Source organism: Spinacia oleracea, chromosome 5 (genome assembly GCF_020520425.1).
Source record: "Spinacia oleracea cultivar Varoflay chromosome 5, BTI_SOV_V1, whole genome shotgun sequence".
Classification (NCBI taxonomy): Eukaryota; Viridiplantae; Streptophyta; class Magnoliopsida; order Caryophyllales; family Amaranthaceae; genus Spinacia; species Spinacia oleracea.
In genome coordinates this window covers 14675678-14701792 of record NC_079491.1, presented here as the reverse complement: position 1 = coordinate 14701792, position 26115 = coordinate 14675678, and the positions used below count along the sequence as shown (strand labels likewise).

At 35.3% G+C, this 26115-nt stretch overlaps 2 protein-coding genes across 3 annotated transcripts; both read left to right on the top strand.

The window, feature by feature from the left end:
* The first annotated feature begins 792 nt into the window (after positions 1–792).
* On the top strand, positions 793–10422 carry LOC110774685 (uncharacterized). 2 transcript variants are annotated; one of them, XM_021979249.2, is made up of 10 exons: positions 819–1089; positions 5158–5331; positions 6270–6455; positions 6546–6654; positions 6765–7039; positions 7209–7277; positions 7423–7479; positions 8862–8914; positions 8990–9065; positions 9179–10422. In XM_021979249.2, exons 1-10 carry the CDS (start codon positions 1046–1048, stop codon positions 10116–10118), a joined length of 1983 nt encoding a protein of 660 aa, XP_021834941.1. In that variant the 5' UTR covers positions 819–1045; the 3' UTR covers positions 10119–10422. The 2 variants fall into 2 exon arrangements, with proteins under 2 accessions (XP_021834940.1, XP_021834941.1); XM_021979248.2 differs by having other exon boundaries at positions 793–1089; positions 6270–6654.
* Positions 10423–18695: 8273 nt separating this feature from the next.
* Positions 18696–22589, top strand: LOC110774686 (uncharacterized). The gene is made up of 2 exons (XM_021979250.2): positions 18696–20002; positions 22163–22589. Exons 1-2 carry the CDS (start codon positions 18858–18860, stop codon positions 22209–22211), a joined length of 1194 nt encoding a protein of 397 aa, XP_021834942.1. The 5' UTR covers positions 18696–18857; the 3' UTR covers positions 22212–22589.
* The last annotated feature ends 3526 nt before the right edge of the window (positions 22590–26115 follow it).

Genomic DNA, 26115 nt, shown 5'->3' with positions numbered 1-26115 from the left:
GTTGTGAAATACTTCGTATAACAAACAACATGAAAAATTGAAAAAAAAATTCCATGGATGAAAGAAGGAGGTGGCACGTGTCATCTAATCATATATGGTTATCCTTTTTAAAGACTAGGTATAGATGATACTCTTTTTTTTTTCTTCCTATTTTGTCTTTTAGCTATTTGTCTTTGGATTATTCTTGCGCGGACCAGGTCCACAATAATATTAGTGTGGACCCTAAATCAATAGATTTCTCTAGCATCCTTTTTACACTCATATATAGTGACTTTTATTGTTCATATAGTAACTATAATAAATTAAACACCAAAATTCTTAAACATAGTAACCATTTTTTGGAGCATAGTAACCCTATCTTTTTAAAAGCGAGTTGTGACTTAAAATCACATTATTCAAGCATAACATGTATCAACGACACTAATTTGATATTTTTTTTCATAATAATTCTAATAAAATGCTAAAATAAATTAGGAACAAGTTGTTGACTTTATTTTAATACATGGTCCACAATAAATTTTGTATATTCCAATTCCATTTAAGAATTGGTGTTTATCTTTTACTCTGATATGCATTGCCACCTATATCAGATATCCACCTCTCCAACCTCCCGTTACGGTGCTAGGCGTAGTAAATACAATTATTTATCCACAGAAACGATTATTTGAGGTTGCAAATTTGCTAAAGTTGTCTAGAAGAATACACGCAACATTATTAAGGAATAACACATGCCCACGTGTCCTGCCGACCCACAAATAAAATGACAAATTGACACGCTAATAATAAGTTGAAGTTTACTATACTTTACTCATATTTTACCTCCTTTTATCCTTGTTTTAGTTATATACGCTTAGAATCGGCGCTGCTATTTTTCTCAATTTCGTCGCTTTTCCGTCTCATTTTCTCTCTCTCTTCTCTAGATACCTGCTACAAGATTCTCTTGAATCTCGATTATTATTATTCCTTCTGGAATTTTACAAACTCAATTACTAATTTTTGTAACACGAATTTTTCATTTTTTTTTTGATTTTGAGTTATTTCGCCGATGATGCAGCGAATCGTCGACAACGCCATTGCAATTACCAAAGAGTAAGTCCCGTTTTTTAATTTCTGATTGTGATCATTTATTTTTATTTTAAGCAATGTTTTTGGATTTTTTTTGTTGTGTTGATTTTTTTGTTGGATTGAGTTGGTTGATTTTTACGTAATTCCATCTGGGTTTGTTGCGGATGTTGGGGGAGAACTATGATTGTTGCATTTTCGTGGGTTTTTCTGTTATTTGTGCTTCTTTTCCCGTTATTATTGATCGAATTTCGGCATAAAATGTTGAGTTTTAAGGGTTTTGGTTGAAAACATATTTCTACGAGTTTCTCTATTCATTGACAATAATGTAGTTGATTACGATTACAAGTATCCTAATATGAAGCGTATATACTCCGTAGTTATATGTTGAGTTAAAATTGTTAGCATTAGTAATACAAAGAAATAGCTAATGGAGCTTAGTAGTGTAATGGAATTATTACCAGGTGATAGTTTAGTGGTGTGAGTACTGTTGAAGATGTTAATCCCGTGGCATGGTTGTGGAAAATATTAATCGAGTGGCAACAGTTGTGGAAAATATTAATCGAGTGGTACGATTGTGGAAAATATTAATAGAGTGTTACAGTTGTGGAAAATGGTAATTGAATGGTATGGTTGTTGAAAATGTTAATCGAGTGGTATGGTGGTTGTGGAAGATGTTAATCTAGTGGTACTATGGTTGTGGAAGATGTAAACCTAGTGGTACAGTAGTGGTTGTGAAAGATGTTAATCGAGTAGTAGTATGGTGGTTGTGGAAGCTGCTAATTGAGTGGTATAGTGGTTGTGGAAGGTGTTAATTGAGTGGCATAGTGATTGTGGAAGGTGTTAATTGGGTGGTGTAGTGGTTGTGGAAGGTGTTAATCTACTTGTACACTGGTTGCAGAGAATGTTTATCGAGTGGTACAAGAAGGTAATTGAAGATGTTTATCGTGTGGTGTGTTGCTGTTGAAGGTGTTAGACAACCTATGTTGTTAAACATGCTTATAGATTCCACTACATTGTGTAGTTTTTTTTCTTTGACATAGGATAAATTTGCAAGGAAGAAAAACAAAAGAAAAAGAAAAGAAAATATGTAATCAGGCTCCAATGGGTGAGAGGCATACGTTGCCCTGTCTGTCAGCGCTGCACCTCATGATTCCTTATCCTGGCGTTGAATATTGGCGATCATTCAAGCCTGATTAGTGTCAACTTCTTGACAGTTCTCGTTGCCGCAGATTAGTAATGAGATTTATAGAGTCCGTTTAGATGGAAAACTGTAGTAATCGAAACAGACAACGCCCAATTTATCTCATGCAAGCAAGCTAAGAGCTTCAGTGTGTGAGGTGTGAGAGACAGAAACAACCATACCAAAAGAACACTCCCACAGTTGTCCAGCGCACGTTCCCTTCTTCAGTTGTTAGGCCAAAAATGATTCCCCTCCTTTGTAAGGTGTATGAACATCCTTCCCCGATCCCCGTCGTTTATGTAAATATGAAGTTGTTGCATAGCTACCTGGATATGAGCAAGAGCAACCATTTCCCACGAAAAACTATGTTGTTTCTCGTCATACAAAGGGCCTATAAATTGCCGACAAAGTAAGGCAATCTATGCCCATTTCTACCATCTAAGCTTACAACAAGTCGGATATAGTAGAGAATCCTATCTTGGATAGAAATATCTTGTCCTCTTCCTGTAGCCCACACATTGACAAAGTAGTTTCAATCATAATTCCCTTGGAGTATAAACCTAGCTTAACCGCAACTCCACCACCACTAGTTTTCAAAGGAAAATTTTCCACTTCGAAAGCATATTTAGGGACCAAAGAGATTAATAAATTTTGCGATGGAAATGCATTTAGTCATTCTGATAATCATCTCAATTTTGTTGTTGCAAATAAGCATGACTAGACTTAGTAGAAAAATTCCCCGATTTATGGTGTGGCAAATAAAGATAACTCGCTTCTTGTATGATTGGAAGCTATGTAATAAAATAATATTCAAACAAGCCCACACTTTCTAGGTCTTAGCCTTCGCTAGACGAACATTGGAGGAGAATACTAGAGTCCTACCCTTAACTCATTTGTCCCTTCCAAGTCCAATGCATACCTCGAACTCTTTCCTCGCGGGATAAGGTAACAAATAAAAAATCTTCAATAAAAGAAAATAAGGTATTAATCATGCCAAATAGGTCACGCTCCATATACCAACCATTGATGGATTCAATCACTTCATCAAAACGCCTAATATTGATGATATTGATAACTTTTCCTGCACAATTTGGTGACAAATTTTAATACAAAGGCAGAGGAGGCTTCAGTAACTCAATAACTCTAGCTAGCAAGTAGCAACACAAAGACAAAAAAATCTACCATATTCATCACGAAATCCTCTACCAACTTGGACGAGAACTTCCTTTCAAGTTCAATGCATACCTCGAACTCCTTTCTTTGTCTTGTTTGCTATATTCTGAGATATCTCTAAGCAATTGAAAATATGAGAAATCGTTGAGACTGCAGCCGAGTTAATAAGAATTAACTTTTGTTGTTGAGATAAAGAGGCAACATTCCACTAAGTTGGGAGTTTTGAAACTTTGTCATCAGAAATTTGAAATGGGAGCTCTTTTGACCCATGACACCTATTGCCGCTCCTAAGTTGAAATGGAAAGCGAGCGTTTCATGGTTCAGAAATGTCGAATCCTTTCTCAACCATCACTTGTCAGGACTCTTTGGAGTAAGTTCCTTGGCTTGGACAAGACATACAGGTTGCTATTCACAGAGCCTACGTTCGATGGAATAATGTCTTAGATGTATTACCACCATCCGCTCGGATTAGGTCCCTTTTTTACACGCCAGTGGAATCTTTATGCTCAAAACCCCGATTCAAGCAAGCCTTTTGGTACCTTGCAAAAGGCGGGAACTAGCATACCCTTCTTGGGGTCCACAAAAGCAAAGTTCTTGGTAACTGACATTGCTCATCATCATAAAGGTCTTTATGACACAATCAACAATTCGCTTCATTTTAAATTAGTTAAAAGTAAGGTACTAAATTAGTTTTGTTTGTGACACTAAGATAGATCTTAAAACTCAACAATTGATGATTTGAGGTTGCTGAAATGTTTCCAAACTTTCTTGGGAAGACATCCTTGAGCAAGTTTTTCAAGGAAAGAGGGTTATCCAAATGGTGGGACAATGAATTCTTTGCTACTGCTGGTAGATAAACTCGACAGTCCTATGGTGGTATAACCGATGCATTTTGCTTGTGGTGCCAATAAGGATTTTTATTAAATGATGAGGATACATGGGATTCATGTGGTATTCTTTGAGGTTACCAAGCAGTGACCTTAGTAGCTCAACCCTTTGCCAACTATATTTCTGCTCGCGTCTACTAGTTTTCTGATCATGAGAGTTTCAGATTGTTGTGGTGTGCACTGTGCAGTCTGGATTTCTGAATTAAGCGTACTGGTATTTTTATGCTTGTCAGGCTAATTGCCTGGATATTCTCTGCTATCTGAGTAACATTAGCATTTTCACTGGATGCTTATAGGTTTTACCATGGTTGTACTTTAAGAGGATATTAGTTGAGGTGAAACATCGTTAGACAGTTTGATCCGCAACTGGTATTTTTAGGATAACAAGCCGTAGAAATGATACTAATTGAGGATTAACCAGATTATTTAAAGGTCATTGAAGTTATTTCTTCTTCGAGTCAAAGTTATTTCTCCGTAGAACGTTTTTGTGCAAACGGCTTCAGAGTGATGTAATTTTAAAATTTATAATCTCAAATCCTAAATCTTAATGTATTCATTTTTAACGAAGCTTCATTCACTTCAATATCTTGATAGCCAAGCCATATTAGCTCTTTGGCTTTGCTTGCAGACTGTTTCAAACCCAAAAAAATATGTAGAAGAAGTGAACAAGAATTAGAGGTGGCTGTAGTTTTAAGCGCATCGCCGCATCAGCTCCCTGTAGTAGACTATTGTACTTGGTGATTATAAAGCCTAATTTACTCATGGGAGAGTGGGAAACAGAGTACACATTGATGTCTATAATGTTAAAGATGATGATGTTCTTAACATGTTTATAAACTATTGTTTCTGCAGGTCAGTGAAGACAGTTACCTACGAGTCCTTGAGCAATATTGTTAGACTGATAAATAGTATCTCAGCAATTCTGCTGGCTATTCTGCCAGGGAAAGCTTCTATTCTGGAAGGTCTTCATGGCTGGGAACTAAGACCTACTTTTCGTGGACCTCGACTTCCAAGGTGGATGGGGAGGTAGTACTTACTTGATCCATGACTTGTAATATTTGCAATAACTGTCTTTTTGTTAGCTTCGCTTTTATCTCTTGGTATATGGCCAAGTCTGTTTATGTTCTATTCATTTTACTCCCTCGATCTTATGCTTCTAGGATCACTATTGGCTGTCTCGTGTCACTTCCTTGAAAGAATTTAAGAAAGGCGTAAATTGTGGTTGATTAAAAATTTGGAATAAGCTGCTACAAATTTTCTTCTATCTCCCATAGTATTTCCTAGGAGGAGCATTTCATGCCCTAATAGCTATTGGTTGGTTATAGGATAATGACATGATGAAGCTTATGCACATAGATGTCATGAGTGTGGGAATTGAGTTGAGTTACAATAAGAATGTCATAGAAGATGGGATAGAGGAGCAGGCTCAAGGGAAAAGAAGAGAGGTTATAAAAACTGACAGATAAATAAATGTTGACAGCTATGTGGTTATGAATCCATGTGGATCTCTATCTTCATACTCAGGGATATTACTCTTTTTGTTTTGAATTGTGTAAACGCCTTTCAAATTATGTCTTTCTCATTGTCTATGAGCCACGCTTCTTTTGTTGTAATTCATTAGAACAGGAAATTCATTTCTTTTCAAACCATATCACTCTTCTTCTTTAGTTGTCCCGTATTGTTTGTGGATGCTTCTTTTTCTTAAATTTTTGAATTGATATATTAAGAAGATTTTTTCCATGAATTACCTTTCTAAAGAATAAGCGGAATTATATGTTGGAAGTGAACAAACTGCATAAACTTGAGTGCCATAATTAGAATGTAGTTTATTTTTTTCTTAATGCCAAATTAAAGGTGGCCTTCTTCTTGGTAAGAAGGGACTATGCAAGAGAAATATATTGTAGCATGTTGTGACCTTTTGTTTTAACTGTGTTATTAACTTTGACCTCTCTTCATAATGACAGTGGTGTTTCTTCTTTCAACCAGTTGATTCATGAGTTGTCTGTTGATTCTGATGCTTCAAGTGTGGAGTACTCTTCTGGGGATGAGGATGATGGATACTCATCACCTGCATCGCCTGGATCTCAGAGTTCTCGAGTTTCTTGGGCGAGCAGCGTGAATGAGTATGATAATCATCGGACATTGATTGGGTACATGCTTTTGTGGATTTTATTTCCCTTCAGATTTTTGTTGGGGTTACCGTTTTGGCTATATCGTCTAATTTTCTCAAGAGGGAATAGGTCTCAGCATGCCCAGTGTCCTTCACCTGTTCGTTCTCCTAGGAAGTTGCCAAGTCTGAGGGAACATTTTGTTCATCGTGCTACTGACCGTAGAAGAGGAGTAATTGAGGTCTCTGCTGTGAACTTCTTATGACAACGTTCAGGATTTATGTTGAGTAAAGCTTAGTCGATGATTTTTCTGGCAGTTTTCTCATTTCATATGCATTTCTTTTAATTCAGGATATTCATCTAGCCACTGAAATTGTCATAGAAGCTGTCTTTGATGCCGTCCACAAGACAGCACATTTTCTTCTATCTCCATCAGAGGCTTTTAGAATTCTATCTGGATTGATTTTTCCTCAAGGGAATAGCAATGTTCATGTCCATGAGCATGCCGAAAATGTCCCTACAGCTGTACTTGGAGATCATGAACCGGCTCCTACTGAGAGGAAAACACCATTTCATCCTCTTAATACAGATGCGCGGACTTGTCAAGATGTCATAACAGAATTTGGGTAAGGCTGATTTATGTGCTTCTACTGACTGATTCAAGCACCTGTGTTTGGTTTTATCTTTATAAACGGCATGTTAGATGTTATGGAAGCTAATCTTTCTGGCTTGGCTTACCTTTTATTTAGGCCTTCCTTTATAATGTTAGTATTCATGCCTCTATGCACATCTTAGGTATCCTTATGAGGCTATTCACGTGGTTACAGAAGATGGGTATATTCTTCTTCTGGAAAGAATTCCAAGGTACAGTTACGTTCTTAGTTCCTTCTTTTTTTTTTGCTTTTCTACCCCTTCCATCTTCTCTTTTTGGGACCCTTGGGGGGTTGGGGGATTTGGCAAATGTAGTATTTTAATGTCACCATTCTGAGGATTGCAATTATGTTTCCAGACGTGATTCTAGGAAGGCGGTTTATTTACAGCATGGAGTGCTTGATTCATCTATGGGGTGAGCTTTCCTTGTCCTTGTATCTTTGACATTATACGGCTATACGCCATACATCAAAGGAGTCTGCGACATAATATGATGACACTTAGCTTTGCTCATTTCTTGAATTGTCTGAAAGGTTACTGGATGAAAACGGACCTATTATATTACGGTTTATTTAACAGTAAAACACAATTGACTGTAGATATTTGTTTATTTTTGAGAAATGGGGCAAATAAGTTTGTTTTTAATCTCTTGTTTTATTATGTGAATATATTGTTCCTTTGTACTCACCTAGTGCGCCAGATGCCCAATTGTTTTGCGTCCAATGTATCTACTTCAGCATTCACGTCTATGTTTGCCATTTCTTTGATTGTGGAGATTTTGGTTTGAGATTCAGATGCTTTTGGTTGAGTTAAGCAGGTGTTATATATTGTAAACTGATGTAACGCCCGCTTTCTTCTGTTTGTTTCCACTTGTGGTTTTGATACCAACTAATTACCTATTGGCTTGTGGTGAACTGTATTGAACTAGGAGTTTCAATTGCTTGAAAAACAAGGAATCAGAGTTTCTCTTGTTCCCTCTACTAGTAGAGCTATCTTATCTCAGCGATTGTGTGTTAGGAATCTTAGAATCATATTGATCAAGGGTAGTGGATAAGGACATTAGTGTAAGAACTGAGGTCGCAGTGAAGCTGAAATTAGCAGTATGTGTTGGAAAAGGGAATTTTTGTGTGCATCTCCAAGAAATTCTGTGGTGTACTTTGAAAGCTTGAATCACTTTAAAGTCCCTATTCACTCTGTCCATTTATTTTATATGGTAAGAAAACCCGCTTGAAATGATTTGAAGTGATAATACCTGCCCATTTGAGGGAGGATTTGGACAGTGTAACACTTTTCAGGTATTGTTAGTGTGTGGCTCTGGCGCTCAGTAATGTGATGCTTATACACGTGTTTAATATTTGGGTTCATCACTTCTCATCACTTTTTATTTCAAATTTTTTGGACCTTGAGGTTTTTCCCTTTTACCTCTTTATCATAACTTACAACATTACTGTGTAAATATTTGTGGAGGATGAAAGCATTAGTATAAGATCATTAAGATGCCTTACTCGGTAGACCCCTAATTATAAGTTAGTCAGTCTTAAGTTTAAATCTTTTATGAACATTTTTTTATTTTACGGTAATCAATAAAATGATTAAAAGGATGATGTGGCATATTGCTAGTGCATGAAGGGGTTCCACATGGCCTGCATGACTTGTTTAGGTGCACTTTAATATATTAGTATAGATTGCCTTCACTGGTATGCTGTTACATCAGGGAAATATTTACGAGTTCCCCCTAGTTTTGCAACAAAAATATGTCATTCTAGGTCCTCATTAAGTTTCCTCTTTCCTGTTTAGTTGGGTGTCCAATGGAGTAGTGGGCTCTCCTGCTTTTGCAGCTTTTGATCAAGGTATGCTAACGCCTTTTTTTTGTTAATGGTGAAAACATCGCTGGTTGTACTTTAAATTAACTTTTTCTTCAACAGGTTATGATGTTTTTCTTGGGAATTTCCGTGGTTTGGTTTCAAGAGAACATGTTGACAGGAACATTTCTTCAAGAGAGTGAGTTCTTTTGATATATTTTAGCCTATATTAGAAAATTATACGTTTCACTGAATCTTCTGCAATTGGGGATGCAACGTTGAAAAGACTTATGGTGTGTATATTTGAAATAGGTACTGGCGTTACTCTATCAATGAGCATGGCACTAAGGATATTCCTGCCATGTTGGAGAAAATTCACGAAGTGAAAACTTCAGAACTGAAGTTGCGTTACCCTGACTACGATGAAGACAACAGTGACGAGGTACCATATAATGTTTGTGCAATCTGCCACAGCTTAGGAGGGGCTGGCATTCTTATGTATGTAATCACACGGCGGCTTGAACAGAAACCTCATAGGCTCTCAAGACTGATATTATTATCACCAGCCGGTTTCCATGAAGATTCAAACCTTGCGTTTACCGTAGTTGAACATATATTCCTCGGTTTGGCCCCCATTTTAGTTAAGATTGTGCCAGCTTTCTATATACCTACAAGATTCTTCCGTATGCTGCTGAATAAATTAGCCCGTGACTTCCATAATTACCCTGCTGTTGGTGGTTTGGTCCAAACTCTTATGAGTTATGTTGTTGGAGGAGACAGTTCCAACTGGATTGGGGTGCTAGGTTTACCACACTACAACATGAATGACATGCCAGGAGTGTCATTCTTTGTTGCTCTTCATATGGCCCAGATGAAGCGAACTGGGAAATTTAGGATGTTTGATTATGGGAACCCAGATGCTAACTTTGAAGTTTATGGATCTCCAGAACCAGTAGATTTGGGAGAATGCTTTGATCTTATTGACATTCCTGTTGATTTGGTTGCTGGTCGAAAAGACAAGGTCATTCGTCCAGCAATGGTGAGAAAGTATTACAATTTGATGACAGAAGCTGGAGTAGAGGCATCGTATAATGAATACGATTATGCCCATTTGGACTTCACGTTCTCTCACCGAGAGGAACTCTTGGCGTATGTGTTGACCCGTTTACAGCTCGTTAAATCTACTCCCAAGCAACGACTAGATTCTGTAGTTGAAAGGTCGAAGGAAGATTTGGACGTGCAATCTGATTAATGAGGGCTTCTTCTCCCACTGTCCTTGTTATTGATGTTGTAATACTTGTGAATGTCCCGAGAACCGGTGTACATAATTACTGTTACCTGTATTTTGTCACAGAGTTTTTACCTTTTAGATATAGGATAGGCCTGATGTTGGCCTTGGCTTCCCGTTGTTTTATCTTAGAGGGACAAGTCAGCTGAAGGTAAACTTGTAATTAGTTGGTGTTTTGATAAATTAAGCAGCATTCCTATACTGTAATTGGTTGCTGCTGAGATGTGGTAAACTTCATATAATGAGTTTTTCGTTCCTAAACTTGCTATTTTCGGAGTCCCGTTACATCACGGTAGTCATATATGAACGCGCACACCTTCGTTAATGACCTTATTGTATATGTTGGCAATGTAGACAGTAATAGTTAGTCATCGTTGAACTTTTAATAATGTGAAAACTAAAACCGGAAGTAGGGTGTAAATGTCATATTATTATGCCATCTTCTCATTCCTTGTATTGAGCCTAAACAAGAGTAGTTAACTCAGTCAATTTTTGAAGGCAATTGGGGAGATGAATGGGGGATCAAAGGGTTGGGACCTCAATATCACATGGGAGAGAGAAAGATTGATTAAATAAAATTTGGTTTTTGTTAGAAAATGATATGATGAAGGATCTGTGGTATTATAAGAGCAGATCAAGTTGCAGGGGAAGTTGGTACACATACATACTGCAGGTATTCAGCAGGCCACAGTCCCAGCTCCGCAGGTGAGGCCAACAGTTTTTAAGTAACAGCAGCTTTGCTATTCCTTTCTTCCTCCCATCCCCCTTTTTAACACTTTGCTATTATTTCTTATGCATTGAATCATCCTCAGCTCATCCCTTCCCCCTTTGATTCTTTAATACATTCATTTACTTGTTTAGATGATATCAAGGATGGATATAGCTAAGCTATTTACTGCATTTAATTTGCAGACGTTTAAGTTTCACAACTGATGCAAATTCTAGAACAACATAATCTAGTTTAACTTTGAGGCTTATGGATGATGATATTTAGCTTAATTAGCTAAATCCTCGAGGGTGATACCAATGCTAGATCGTGTAAACTCTGTGTTTGGTCAATATATAGACTTACACAAGTGCTCACTTATAACTTGTACTACTAACTCAGCAAACTCAAAATTGTTTCTCATATCAATAATGTATTGACCTAGTGGTTAAGATTTAAGAATAAGAGTTTGTGTGCAATAGGTAAGGACAGGATAATGTATTGACTTAGTGGTTAAGAATAAGGATCCGTGTACAATAGGTAAGGAAAGGATTGAATCTTCCTATACCATTTGTGTTTTTATTGCCGGCCCTTTATGTTTTTCATTGACCAATGGCGTGATTTTTTGGATTTATCGTCATTGCAATAATAATACATGTAAACAGTACTCCCTTCTTCCGTTTGTTGTTGTTTTTTTAATTGAATTTTCTGGCGATACAAAAAAGTCAAAGTAAGAAGAATAAAAAGAGACGGAAGAATAAACTTTTTAATATTTTAATTAATGTTTTCGCTTTGCATAAAATAATAAATACAAAAATATAAAAAGGGACGGGAGGGTGTATAATTAGGGCACGTCCTTTTCAGTACCACGACGATCAACATACTAAATTTGAAGTCCCTCCATAAATTATTTGTGCAATCAGACAAATTTGCACCATACGTCCTTGACGTCTCTTTCTACAATGGTGCAAGTTTTGTACTTGTTTGAATTTCTCCTGTTCCGTTAGCTAAATGCATTCATTTGAATTTGAGTACGTATTTTGTTGAATTTGGTGTATAGCAAAATATTTTTTAGCTTTCAACTTGGTCAAGTAGCCAAGGAGGGGGCGTATCTGGCTATAAACTAGCTATGCCACTTTCCATTTTCGTCTGTGGAGGATTGTTGTCCTTCACCTTGATTCCTCGGGTAATTTTGAGATCATTTTTTTCTAAAACGGGTCTGATAATTTAGGGTCCGTTCCGTCTGGTGTTTTGTTTTTAGTTTTCTGTTTTTTACAAAATTAAAATCCAAAATATGAAAACATGAAAAGTAGTTTTCAGTATTAAGTTTATGATTCGATATAAATCATATGACTTTAAAACCTAAGAATAAAAACTGAAAACTGACAGTGGATACCGAATGAGCCCCAATGTGGTGTTTTTTTTCTTCTCGTGGCTAGAGTGAGCAGATTCGGTATCTTTTGTATCACTCCAAGTCTATTGACACAAAACTAAATACTTTGTATCATTCCTAACTTAACGTCATTTTGGTGTATAGTTAGTTAGTCACAAAAGAAAATGATGAAAATAACGTCCAAAATTTTAACATATACGGAGTACTATGTAATAAGGGTAAAGAACCATGTTTGAATTCTTCTGAAAAGTAGTATGTAAAAAAACATGAATCTCAATTTCATTTCATTCGAGTTTGTTAAACCAAACCTTGTTCAAATATAGGACTACTTTGGACAACATTGTACCGGTTAGCCATAATGAAACGTAACAATTTGTTGAGTAATTGGTTGAATAAATAAGGAGAAGAATTGGAGACAAAGGGTTATGACTTATGTGCAAACTATCAGATTGAACAAATCCTCTGTCACTGGCGATTATTGCTAGGTCTTGTCTGATGTCTTACACTTCTGTTGGCAATCTGCTTCTTTCATTTGTTTATTGTTCGAAAATTACAAGAGCAAAGAGTAATATTAAACCCAATTGTATAGACCTATTAGGATAAGAATGATCAATCATTCAATCTACTCGTACCTCTAACTATCTAAGTATCAAGACGAATTTTCTATCCCACTTTTTGTGTAATATGTGGTAAAATAGTGTATTATTTTATAAAAAATTGCTCGGGCTTGTCTCCTTTGTTGTTTGACTTGTTCGGGTTTAACTCATAACTTTGTTTGTTTACATTTATAGTTTGTGTCCGCCGTTTCTGAATAGCACAAATTCTTATTTACAAGGGTTGTACAATAAATATTGTATACACGAGTAAAAGTTAACTCAAAATGCTTAAAAGTTAAGCTTATTTATGTAAAAGTTATCTATTTTTTAGTAAATTTTTTTTCATTTTAATAAAACTTATTTCTCCAAAATCACTAATAATGTATAAAATTAATCATTTAACCATTTAAAATGTTTATCTATCAACTTTTTTTTTTACTAATATAAAAGTTAATCAAAATTAGGCTAAAGTTACAAAAAAATGAGTAAAAGTTATCTTGGTGTATAATAAATTTATTATACACTTTGTGCGCGCAAGACCTTTTGTTCTGAATAGATGCATCAATTATTCTCATCTGGGCCTGGTAGATTCCATTCACACCTATGCTAAAAGAGAAAAGTCCGCCCTTTGAACAAGGCATTAAACCAAAAAAAAGCAGCCGCAAAGATTGGAGAAAAATCCCAGAAACACAATGGCTCACTCACTATTCCTGAGACACTTGCAGAAGCTTGCGTTTGCAGGCCGTGTGAGCCCCATCCTCGGTCCCACTGCCTTGCAACCACCATTCTTTTGGACCCTTTATTATACGTTTTTCATTCATTACCATTCATATTAATAATAATGCATTTTTTAAAAGTCTGTTTATTAAAATGGTTTCTAATTCAAACAATTTCTAATTAATTTGTTTTTGTTTTAGTGTCTGTTTATAGATTTTTTGGAACTTTTTTATTTTTTTTTGGGATTATTATATTTATGACATTATATTATGATATATTTTTTTTAATTTTTTTTGTTACTTAAACTGAGGTATAAATTTTTAAATTGTAATTTACACACTAGGAATGACACATGTCACGTCCTGGTGATTTTCTTCCCTTTTTTTAAAAAAAACTTTTAATTTAAAAATCTTTTGAAATATCTAATTTCCTGATTTTTTTTCTTCTTATTCTTTGGATAGATCGAGGGTACGGGTATGGTTACGGTCTGTTACGGATATTATTCAATTCTAAAAGAAAATGATATCTGATAATTGTCTGATAAGTTTTTTTCTTATATTTCCCAACTTAAGTATTTTTGTCGACACGCTAAACTCCTAAAATCGCACTAATCACTTTACAATCCAAATAAAATAATAATTTTCTCTGATTTTTCCAACATCCGTTGATCAAAATTGATTTTATTTTATTAAAAACTTCGTTTAAATAAATTATTCAGAACAGAAAAAATTTATTTAGTTTCATTCGTGCATTGCACGGGACCTAATCTAGTGATGGTTTAAAAACGTCATTGTGAAGGGGGATCGATACTTTAGTTGTGATTAACTCGATGAATCAAGCGTGGTGAGTTCCATGGGAAATAAATGGTTTATTTACAAAAATGAGGAGGTTATATAATTTTAATTATGTTTCAATCAATCACCACATATTTTTGGAAATTCAAGCGGCAAACTTATTGGCGGCGAAAGGAAACTCTTGTATATTTTCCGCTTCGTTTTGGTTTTCGACTTTTAAGTTGACTCATTTTCTCTCATCATCAGCATCGATGATTTAGGTTGACCCTCTTGATAGTCAAACCATAAAAAAAACAATATCTTTTCTAATACATAATTACACTTTGTCTCATTCTTCTAAACAACTTATACAATTGATTTGAACGAATGATGTTTTGACCTAATTATAAATATTGAGGATATGTGTATGATAATTCACACGTTCGTGTACCCCGTCGCTTTTAAGACAACCAAGATTAAAACCTTTTCACCTTATTCTTTTATTACTTATTTTTGTTAAAATCGGACTAGACTAGATAAGATAAATTCAGATCAGGTCATACCAAGTCAAGCCAGACCAAAAAAAGCAAAAACACTCACAAAAAACATTCAGAACTTACAGGCCAGACCAATAAGAATCAAACGAGAGCGGAAACTAGAAAAATCAGACCATATTAGTCGAAGAGAACAAAGCCTAAAGGCCATATTGTTCATTTTAGTAAATAATGGAATAGGGGGTAAGGCTTTGTTTTTTATTTTTCTTTGTGTGCTTAATTCAGTTGTATGGCTTATTTTCCAGCTAAGTTTAATTAAGTTTTGGAGCATTCAGTTCACTTTAGTTCAGTTGAGTATCTCAAAAGAACACGGCCTAAGCCTTCAAAAAGATATAGGTTGTCATTGTTACACTTTTTTACACCATTGTTGCCTTGTTGGTAAGATGCACTCGCAGGTGTAGCATAAATTGTTTACTGCCAGTAAAAACTACTCGATGAGTTATGATGAAATCCCGGCAATAACCATATATGGCATTGACTGACTTTAAGGTGTGCCGATCTGTTGATGAATAGTGGCATGCACTTTCTGTAACCCAGAAAGCGACGCGTACGTAACCTTTTAACTAACTACTCCAATTTAATTTATTACGGAGTACTACTGTCATTTGCATGACAGAGAAATGGCCGCCGATGATGCACAGAAGTTGTTGTTGTTGTTGTTGTTGACAAGTAGTGCGAGCTGAGGTTAATTTGTGGAATTGTGGAATTGTGAAATTGTGGAATTGTTGGGGGGTCCAACCTAGCTACTTCCATTTTCCTACTCTTAGTAGAGGCATGGGAATATGGGATGTTAGATCTTTACATTTACTATCCCCCCATACGCCCATACCCCCTTCTCTCTCGAGATCTTTCATAACAACGGTTGTATCATGTCGACAATATTTTTATCTAATTACGCAAATTTGTGAGAATCTGAATGAGGTTGATTAGTGGTACGGTGAGCTTTCTCGTCTTCACCACCACCACTAACAACAATCAAAGCTTAGTTCCAAAATCATTGGGGTCAGCGCTAACATTAACCATCATGAGGAGCCGTCTGAATTCTGAAAATCATAAAGTTAGAAACAAGTTATTTTAAGGAGTAAACACGAGACACGAGAAAAAGGGAGCAGGAAAATAAGATAGGTCTGCTTGGAAAACAAAGGCATAAATATATTATGGGAGAAAAATTGAGAACGGTTCCATACTCGTGGATTGAGAAGGGGGGTTTGCAAATGGGTTAGGGCATATATATCATTTGACCCCAAGGGCCCAATACGTAAAACATTAGAAAAACAAAGTTCGTTTATGTAGCAAGACCAGAATAAGCCATGAACCCCACTATGATCAAGTGAAGTAGTTGCACGATTGCGTTAATGGAATTAGGGCATATTTTTCTGAACTTTATTTGGCTGAACTGAACCGAACTAAATGGAACTAAATGAATACGGAATAGTAAATAGTAAATAATAAATAAGTAATAAATAGTGAATAGTAAATACTCCCTCTGTTTCTATTTAAGTGTCCATTTTGAGAGAATTCACGGTAATTAAGGAAAATGAAAAGTGTTTAAGAAAAACAATGATTGAGATTGTTTTTTTGGAGAAAGGATAAAATAGATAATTGTTTATTGATAAAGTACAAATAAAGATGGATGTGGGGATGGAAAAGTGGGAAAAGTGTAGAATGTGTAAGAAAAAACAATCATGATTTATGGAAAAGTGAGAAAAGTGTATGGAAAAGTGTAACCCAAAAATGAAAAGTGGATACTTAAGTAGGAACGGAGGGAGTAACAAAATAATAAATAATGAATAATAAATAATATATACTACGTAATAAAAATAAATAATAAAAATATAATAATAAAAATATAATAATAAAAAATAAATAATAATACAACAATAATAATAATAGTAATATTAATAATATTAATAGTAGTAATAAAAGTAATAATAGTAATAAAAGTAATAATAATACTAAAAATAATAATAATACAACAATAGTAATAGTAATAGTATAATAATAATAATAATAATAATAATAATAATAATAATAATAATAGTAAATAAAGATGAACATTAGAATACAAGTAATAGTAATATTTAATATTATAATAATAAAAATAATAATAAAATAAGATCATTAAAAAATAAGAGATACACAGTTCTTTTAAACTAAACTAAATGGAGCTGAACTGAAATGAATGGAGCTGAACTGAACTGAACTGAAATGAACTGAACTGAACTGCAATTACGTCCAAAAGAACAAGGCTTTATGGTGGATCTTAGCCAAAAAAGTTTTTAGGAGAAAATACTTCATGCTAAATACATGCAATTGCATTTAATTAATGTCACAATATTTGTATGTACTACTTCCGTTTCTAAATAGTTGCACCATTTTTTTATTTTTGACACTATTCACTTATTTTAGCTTGAGCTTAAAAATGCACCATTTTTATATTTATTACCTTATAAAATTTTTATTTTAAATTACTATCTTAAAATTTCAATTTCGTTTTATTTACTGGCACTTTACAGTTTTCTCATTTTAAAATTAAGATATTATTTTTTAATCGTTTAAAGTGATTAAAAGTTCAGTTTTTTAAAATTATGCATTATGCGGTCATTCAAGTGATTTATTTTGAATATACCGGAGACAATATCAATTTTAACCCCAAAATAAAATTTGCAATGAGTCAAGTAGGCCGGTGTAGTAGGACCGCTTGGAAGAAGTTTTGGGCCACCCGGATGACAATAATAATGGTTGATTTTTGAGGGGTCACTGTCAAAGGCCATTTCCATTTTCTCATCCTGCAAACAAAATATTTTTGCTGAAATTTTGCCGCCACGTGGGCGCCGCATTTTACATCCAATTAAAACCCATCTGCCACAACCGCAAGCTGCTCGTAAATTACTCTCTCTGCCACTCCTCTAACAAGTACTCTCCGTAACAACTCATGACATCACACAACTATCTTCTAAGTTTACTTGTTACCCTTATTCATTCTGGTACGACACTCATCAACATTAAATCTCGTCCATATATTGTTATATTGTTGAGCATTCCGTATTAAAATGGTATCAAATCGGTTAGTCTTAGACATAATACGGGATAACATCTCACTATATATTATATATTATATATTATTGGAGAAAGAAACACGGGTATAGTACAAAACATAGTCTAAAACTCTAGTATAATATCTAGTCTATGCATTACAAGATTTGTATTTTAATGACAACTTAATAATGATAGATTAAACGTCCCGTTTTAAAAGGCTTTTGCGACGGAGATAACAACCAAACAAAGACTAGAACAACCGTCGCAAATGTCTTTTATGACTGGATTTTCCATTAATGACGGCCTCCTTTTATGACGGGTTTCGACAAAAAATTCCGTCATTAATCAACGATTATTGGCCTTTAGCGCAGGATTTTCCGTCGTTAATGATACAATTTCTTGTAGTGATACTACCACCGTTTTAAAATGATTTTTTTGTTTTAGTTTGTTTCATAATATTCTTTACACTTTGCTTTATGCTAATTTTGGACATGAAAATTTATTACCTTAACCTTCTTATCCTATAATATTTACAGTTTTTCACTCACTTTAATTTCTCTTATTGTATTCATTTTTTCTTACTCTCACCAACTTTTTTACACATTTCTCTTACTGTATCCATATTTTATTATATTCAACTGACTTTTCTACTTTTATCTTAATATCTGTGCAAATAATAACTGTAAAAATCTTTATAAAACGAAGAAAGAAAGTATATGGACTTATAAATGGACCAAAACTCTCCGTCCTCTTTATTCGAGTTCTCGTGGTCCATTTTCTATTTTATTAAATTGAATGACTTTCTTTAAAACCCAAATAAATGTACTATATATATAAATCACAAAGCACCTCCAAAAATTTATAACCCAAAGAAGAAATATTACCATTTAATTGAAGGAAAAAAACCCAGCAAAACTTGCTAGAAATGGCAATTGACAACCTCCCTAGTGCAACAACTAGTGATGAAAGCCACCATTCGGGTTCATATATTCGTAACCTTGTTAAGCATCTTACAACTACAAAACCCTTAAACACAAACCAAAACTTGATCAACAACGATGCTCTTATTGTTGGGGAGTTTAATCAACCATCAACAACCACCAAAAAGGGTGACAAATTAGGCATGACAAAGCCAAACAACCACCACAACAACCACCAACAACAAGGTCATAAGAAGCAAGTCCGGCGGCGGCTCCACACGAGCCGCCCGTACCAAGAGAGACTCCTCAACATGGCCGAGGCAAGGAAGGAGATTGTTACCGCGCTTAAGTTTCATCGAGCCTCCATGAAACAAGCGAACGAGCGGAAACAACAACCGCAACACGAACAACACCACCATCTCCAACATCATCAATCCATATTTGGTGTACAAGATTATCAACAAACTTGTAGTATTGTAAAAAATGAACCATCATCTTCTTCACTAGAAAACTTTTCTTATTATCCTTCACAAAACAATAATAGTAGTTATACTTGGGGTAATATTTCTTCACCTCCTCAACCTAATAATATGTATGGAACCTTAAACAACATCCCACTCCCTAATCAAACATTAGGGTTAAACCTAAACCTCCAAGCTTTTACAAACTTGGACACACCTTTTTGCCATGACATAAACACAACAACAACCTACAACAATAATAATAGTAATAACCCATCATCATCATCAATGTCACCGTCGTCGTCGTCGTCCTCGACACCGAGAGATCTCGGTACCGCGACGACGACGACGACGACCGAGGGCGTGGGGATGACTAGTGGGAATTGTATGGATATGCACCCTGCACTAGATGATGCGGAGATGGCGGTGATTAGATCAATAGGAGAGCAACATCAAATAGAGATGGATGATACTTTGAATTTGGTGAAGTCAGCTTGGTGGTTTAAGTACCTTAAAACGGTGGATTTTGGTAAGGAAATTAAAGGGGAAAAAGTTAGTTATGATCATAATAATAATCTTCCATTTGAGGAGTTGATGGAGTTTCCAACTTGGTTGAGTGCAAATAATGAGGACAACTTCTTGCAACAACATTTGGATGATTCTTGCTCTGAGGATACTACTTTGCCTTGGTAAGACCTAATTAATTTAATACATGTTCTTTTTAAGTATTAGGCGGAGTTGTTTCTTAATTTTTCATATTTAATTTCTTGCAAATTTCACTACATGATATAATAATTATGGCGTTAATGGTAAAAAATGTGTATTGACAAGCGTATCCGTCAAACTGCTATACCTTAGATTACAATAATTCAAGCTGATAAACTATCAAAATTATACATTGACAAGCGTAAAAGTCAAACTGTACAAATTAAAAAAAGCACAGTAATTTATGAAGAATACACTACAAGATCTAGAATTTGTATCTTTTATGACAACCTAATAACGACGGGTAAAAATGCCGTCGCAAAAGGGTTTTTGCGACGGGATAACAACCCAACAAAGATGGGAACAACCGTCGCAAATGTCTTTTACGACGGGTTAACGACGGAATTTTGCATTAACGACGGCCCCCTTTTATGACAGGTTTGAGACAGAAAATCCTGTCGTTAATCAACAACTATTGGCTTTTAGCGACGGGATTTCCCATTGTTAATAGTACAATTTCTTGTAGTGTACTCGTCCTAACCATTTCATGAAGACCAAAGGTTGCGATAATTTATCGCAACACAAATAGTGTTTCTCTATCATTTGGATTAGTCATTAGTGTATTATTATTGTTTAAAGCAACAAAGCCAAGTGTGTAGACAAAGCATTCTAACCGTGGCCTGCCTAGCTAGTGTTACACCAGCTAATTGATGCATGCTTTGCGAAGTGTCATCCATTACATACTATTTTTTTGTTAAGGAAATGCAACTTGTCTTTTGGTTGTCAACTTTCTGTTACTCATAATATTTATTACGTATTATTTTGTCACATTTTTGCATTTTATTTATTATAAGTTGCAGGCTTGCAGCATTATTAAAGTCTGATAGTTAGAAAAATTATTAAAAGGCGAAATATAGATTTAATCAGCATTTGCTGTATTTTTGGACAAATTGGAAAAGGAATCCACAATTATAGGCAAAGTTTATTTCTTTGCATCAGAGATTCTGTTTCTGATTCTCTTTCTTAGCTCAGATGGCCGAGTTGGGTAGATAAAGTACGCACGAAGTACAAAGTAAGAAACTCCCACCTCTTCATCTAAACTCTAAACGGGGAATTAAATTGAAGAAAATGGGTGAGTTTTTAATCCGGGTTAAAATTATATGACAATAAGATAAATAGTCCCTAGCTGTAAAAAAGCGAAGATGGTGCAGTTCTTTTACTTTATCAATATGATATTTCACATGTGATGTTTTATGGAACTAAAACTTATAAGCATTAAGCCAATAAGAGGGGTGTCAATGTTATTGGGTTTTTTTTCCTTCTAAATGAGCTACAAGGACAATGCAAATTACAAAGTGCAAAGAGAAATTCAAATGCGTGACCTATATAGCACACAACTCTTAGTTTAACTATTAGGCAAGATATATTTGGTTCGAAAATGATAAAGGTCGCAACATGCGATCTTTAAGCCGTGTCACAATGATGACATGACATGCTTATTTGTAATGATTTAAATTGGAATCTAACATATTTAACTTATATAACCTATTATACATGTTTCAAAAAAAGGTAGGAAAATCTTAATATTCTAATTTGTTTTCTTCTTTATATCGACTACCTCACTTACATATTTTCATAGTAAAAATATTGCTTTGATAGTAAAAATATTCTGATGACACATAAGCTACGTGGTGCCTACATGTACCAATTAAACTTCGACACGTAAGATTGCGACAAGTAAATATTGTCGCAACTTGCGACATTTATCATCACCCTATTTGGTTATTGGTTAATAATTATTTGATATAGGGCAAAAACTTCACAGTAAGTGAGGGTGTTATTGGTTAATAATTTCATGAAGTATATGTAAATAGGTAATCAAAGTGTTGCAAATTCTTCATACGTGTATATGTTTTTGACAATTTTCTACAAAAGTTTGATTTTTTTCCCCAATGAATACGTTACACGGATGAAGCTCCAAACTGATAAGACGTTGAATAAGTTAAACACGCGTTATAAGGGCTACAAATTTAAAGCACCATCTTCACGAAAAATGTTACGTATAGAATTATAATGTTATAATTGGGTGGAACCAATGGGAAAATGGCTAACCATGTGCGGTTTGTTTGGTTGTTATATTACAGGATGGATATCGGAGACATTGATGGAATGGATGATGAGTGGCTATCTTAAACACCATTAATTTACCACTTCTGAGTTGTTCTGAGTTCTGATCTTGCTTCTTCCCAATGAAGTTCTTGCAAAGACAATATATCACACGAGGATACATGGATTTTATGCTTCTTATTTATAAAGAGATTAATTAATTAATTAATTAATTAATTAGGAACGAATGGTGGATAATCAGCCTCCTGTGATTTGTCATTTACCCCTGTTTTTTTTTATTAATTTAAAATAAAAGGGTTTGCTCTGATATTTTTAAGAGAGGAAAAGCATGCCATTGGAGGGGAGCACTGTTAGATCATTGTCTGTATTTTGGGTTGTCTATGTCTACTTCTTAATTTTTATACGAAGTACTCCGTATTTATTTAAGGAAATATTATACTTCTATCTACTTAATTATGATCGATTAAGTGGTATTGTGTTTAATTAGTTTATAATATGCTTCCTACAATTATATAGCTAGGGTTATACTTTTATCAACATTTTTCTACTACTCGGTCTTAATTTTGATCTTTTATTTTGTACCAGCCGATGAAGTATTGTAGTCAATATATATGTGTAAAATAAAAGGTGAATCTTAGTTTGGTTTCTTCTTTATTTACCATGTATGTAGTAGGAAAGGATTATAATCAATGTATCAAATAGTTGTGTACTCCCTCCGTCCCTTAATACTCGATCTGTTTTGACTTTTTGCACTATTCACATAATTTTCTTTGACTCTATCTTATTTATAGTATATGAAAACAAATGTTAGTATATAATATATTGTTGACTCGATCATCTTAATATATATTTTCAAAATTGTTGATAAGAAGTAAACTTAATCCTGCAGTTGTTTAAAGGATGTAAGGGAGTTGTCTCAAACGAAAATTGTTGCACGCTAACATCGAACATTGTCAGCTCGTGACATACTACTGTAGTAATTAAGTGTTGGAAATAATGCAATATGGGCTTTCTTATCTCCTTTACAAATTATGATAGCTTTCCTTTTTCTAATTGGTATCTTAATCTAATTAGGAAAGTTAATTATATTTTTCGATGTGTGGCAGCATGCTCCGCGGCATGCCTGCGGGTAATTGCTTTGTGCCACACTTGGGCTGTGGAACAAGCTGATAACTTTTCCTTTTGATTACAAATTAAGTGGGTGGGTTTTAAGTCTCCCACTTTGTTGGGGTTTCTAATCTTTTCCGCTACAAGAGTTTTGTTTCTATACAACTCTCTTAGTCATATACATATTTCATCTCATCTACACAAAAAAACTCACGCACAATATTATACGTACAAAATACAAAAAACAAAAATCTTCCTTTTTTTCATCACCCATCACAGAGATCTGAGCAGTTCTTGAAGTAATTCCACCCTTTCAATTGGGATACGGAGTTGAAAGGTAGCTGTGTTACCCTTGGGGAGCAGTCGTCACTGAGAGCCTCGTATCGGTGGTGGCGAAATACGCTTCTAGGGCAGCCGTAAAACGCGTCACAGCTTATTTGAGATCTAATATTCAGAGTAACAAATTTCTCTCTTTTTGTCGTACTTTTGATTACAACAGTAATTTTACCAACAATCTAGAAGCGTATTTTATCTGTTGTTATCATGTCTGGTAGTTCTCAAAATCGTTTGTTGCTAGATCTGTCTAAACTTGAACCTCTTGATGGATCTAATTATAAGAGATGGTCTCAAAAATTGCTAATTCTTTTGAACAAGTAGAAGTTGATTATGTGCTGTTTAATAACCCTCCTAAGCCTAAGGATAAACCATCTGCTATCATAACTATAGCGGATACTCCTGGGAAGGATTCGAGTGTGCCGACTAGTAGTGAATCTGGTGAAGATGAGATCAAGAAGTTTGAGAAAGACAACAAATTTGTTAGGGGTCACTTACTTAATCACATGACTAACCCTATCTTTGATCTGTTTATCACTAATAAGTCTGCAAAGTCAATATGGGAAACCCTAGAAAAGAAGTATGGTGTTGATGATGCTGGGAAGAAGAAATATGTCACTGGAAATTGGTTGAAGTTCCAAATGGTTGACTCAAAACCTATCATGGATCAAGTCCATGAGTATGAAAATTTGGTTGCTGATATTCTTGCAGAAGGTATGAAGATGTGTGAGATATTACAGGTTAATGTTTTGATTGAGAAACTTCCTGAAACGTGGTCTGATTACCGCAATCATCTCAAACACAAGAAACGGGATATGAAATTGGAGGAGCTAGTTAGCCACATGAAGATTGAGGAGGCTAACAGACTGAAGGATACCACCAAGAAGCCTAAGAATGAACTTGCTGTCAAAGCTAACCTTGTGGAGTCTAATGTTTATGTTGACAGGAACACAGGTGGCACTGAGAAGAAGCACTACAAGCAAGGAAACCAGAAGAAGGGAAAATTCCAGAAAAAGGGCATGATCGAGAAGAAAGGAAATTGCTTTGTGTGTGGGAAATTGGGACACTATGCTTCTCAGTGTCGTTTCAAGAAGAACAATCAAAAGCCCACACAGACATTATTGCTGCTGTGATTTCAGAGGTCAACTTGGTAGAGAACAACACCGAGTGGATTGTTGATACGGGTGCCTCACGTCACTTTTGTGCTAACAAGGAAATGTTTGTGGAGTTTGAGAAAGCTGACAAAGGAGAACAAGTCTACATGGGGAACTCGAGTAGCTCTGAAGTGCTTGGTAAAGGAAAGGTTCTTCTCAAACTCACTTATGGGAAGCTCCTAGCCTTGCATAATGTTTTGTATGTGCCCTCTCTTCGTAGGAATTTAATTTCTGGTGCCTTGTTGAACAAAGTGGGGGTCAAACTAGTTTTTGAGGCAAACAAGCTAGTCTTGACTCGCAATGATGAATATGTAGGGAAGGGGTACCTTAATGGTGGTTTGTTTGTTTTGGAAATTGTAATTGACTCTTCAATTAATAAGAAATCATCTTTTGCTTATATCGTTGAGTCCATTGATTTGTGGCATGGTAGATTAGGGCATGTTGGCATTAGTTCATTAAAGAGAATGAAACAAATGAATCTTCTCCCTAATTTGGTGATCGATGGGCATGATAAATGTGAAGTGTGTGCTGAGTCTAAATTTGTGAAGAAACCTTTTAAGTCAGTGACAAAAGGGGAGACTGGATTGCTAGAATAAATTCACACAGACTTAGCTGATTTTAAGAACATTGAAAGCCGTGGAGGGAAACGATATTATGTTACTTTCATTGATGACTGTTCGAGATATTGCATGGTGTATTTGTTGAGATCAAAAGATGAAGCCGAGTCGAAGTTCCTTGTCTATAAAGCAGAAGTGGAAAATCAGTTGGACCGGAAAATAAAGAGAGTCAGGTCTGATAGGGGAGGAGAATATGGGTCTACATTTCTCAAGTCCCTATGTGAAAGTGAAGGTATAATCCACGAGGTCTCAGCCCCATATACTCCACAGCAAAATGGTGTAGCAGAAAGGAAAAATCGAACTTTGAAAGAGATGATAAACTCCATGTTGATTAGTTCTGGACTACCTGACAACTTATGGGGTGAAGCAGTACTCTCGGCCAATTTTGTGCTCAACAGGGTTCCTCATAAGAATCTAGACAAGACCCCATATCAAATGTGGAAAGGATATACTCCTAATCTTGGATACTTAAAGGTGTGGGGGTGTCTCGCTAAGGTGGGATATCCATCATTCAAGCGTTCGGTGGTTGGCTCGAGAACTTTTGATACTGTGCTTGTTGGATATGCAGAGAACAGTGCAGCATACAGATTCATGTGTCTGAACGATAACTCCATATGTGAATCGAGAGATGCCGAATTTTTTGAACAGGTATTTCCTATGAAAAAATCTGTTGAAACTAATGTTACTAACTCAGTTGCTCCTTGTCAAATGACAGTGCTCCCCCTTAGAGTTGCTAGTGAGCCAGCTCAACCACGGAGA

Bases quoted from the DNA above. Each gene is read 5' to 3' on its own strand.
- LOC110774686 (XM_021979250.2), top strand. From the start codon at position 18,858: ATGGCAATTGACAACCTCCCTAGTGCAACAACTAGTGATGAAAGCCAC. The intron at 20,003-22,162 runs GTAAGACCTAAT...GTTATATTACAG, and splicing joins GAGGATACTACTTTGCCTTG to GATGGATATCGGAGACATTG.
- LOC110774685 (XM_021979248.2), top strand. From the start codon at position 1,046: ATGATGCAGCGAATCGTCGACAACGCCATTGCAATTACCAAAGA. The intron at 7,040-7,208 runs GTAAGGCTGATT...TGCACATCTTAG, and splicing joins GATGTCATAACAGAATTTGG to GTATCCTTATGAGGCTATTC. The intron at 8,915-8,989 runs GTATGCTAACGC...TTTCTTCAACAG, and splicing joins TTTTGCAGCTTTTGATCAAG to GTTATGATGTTTTTCTTGGG.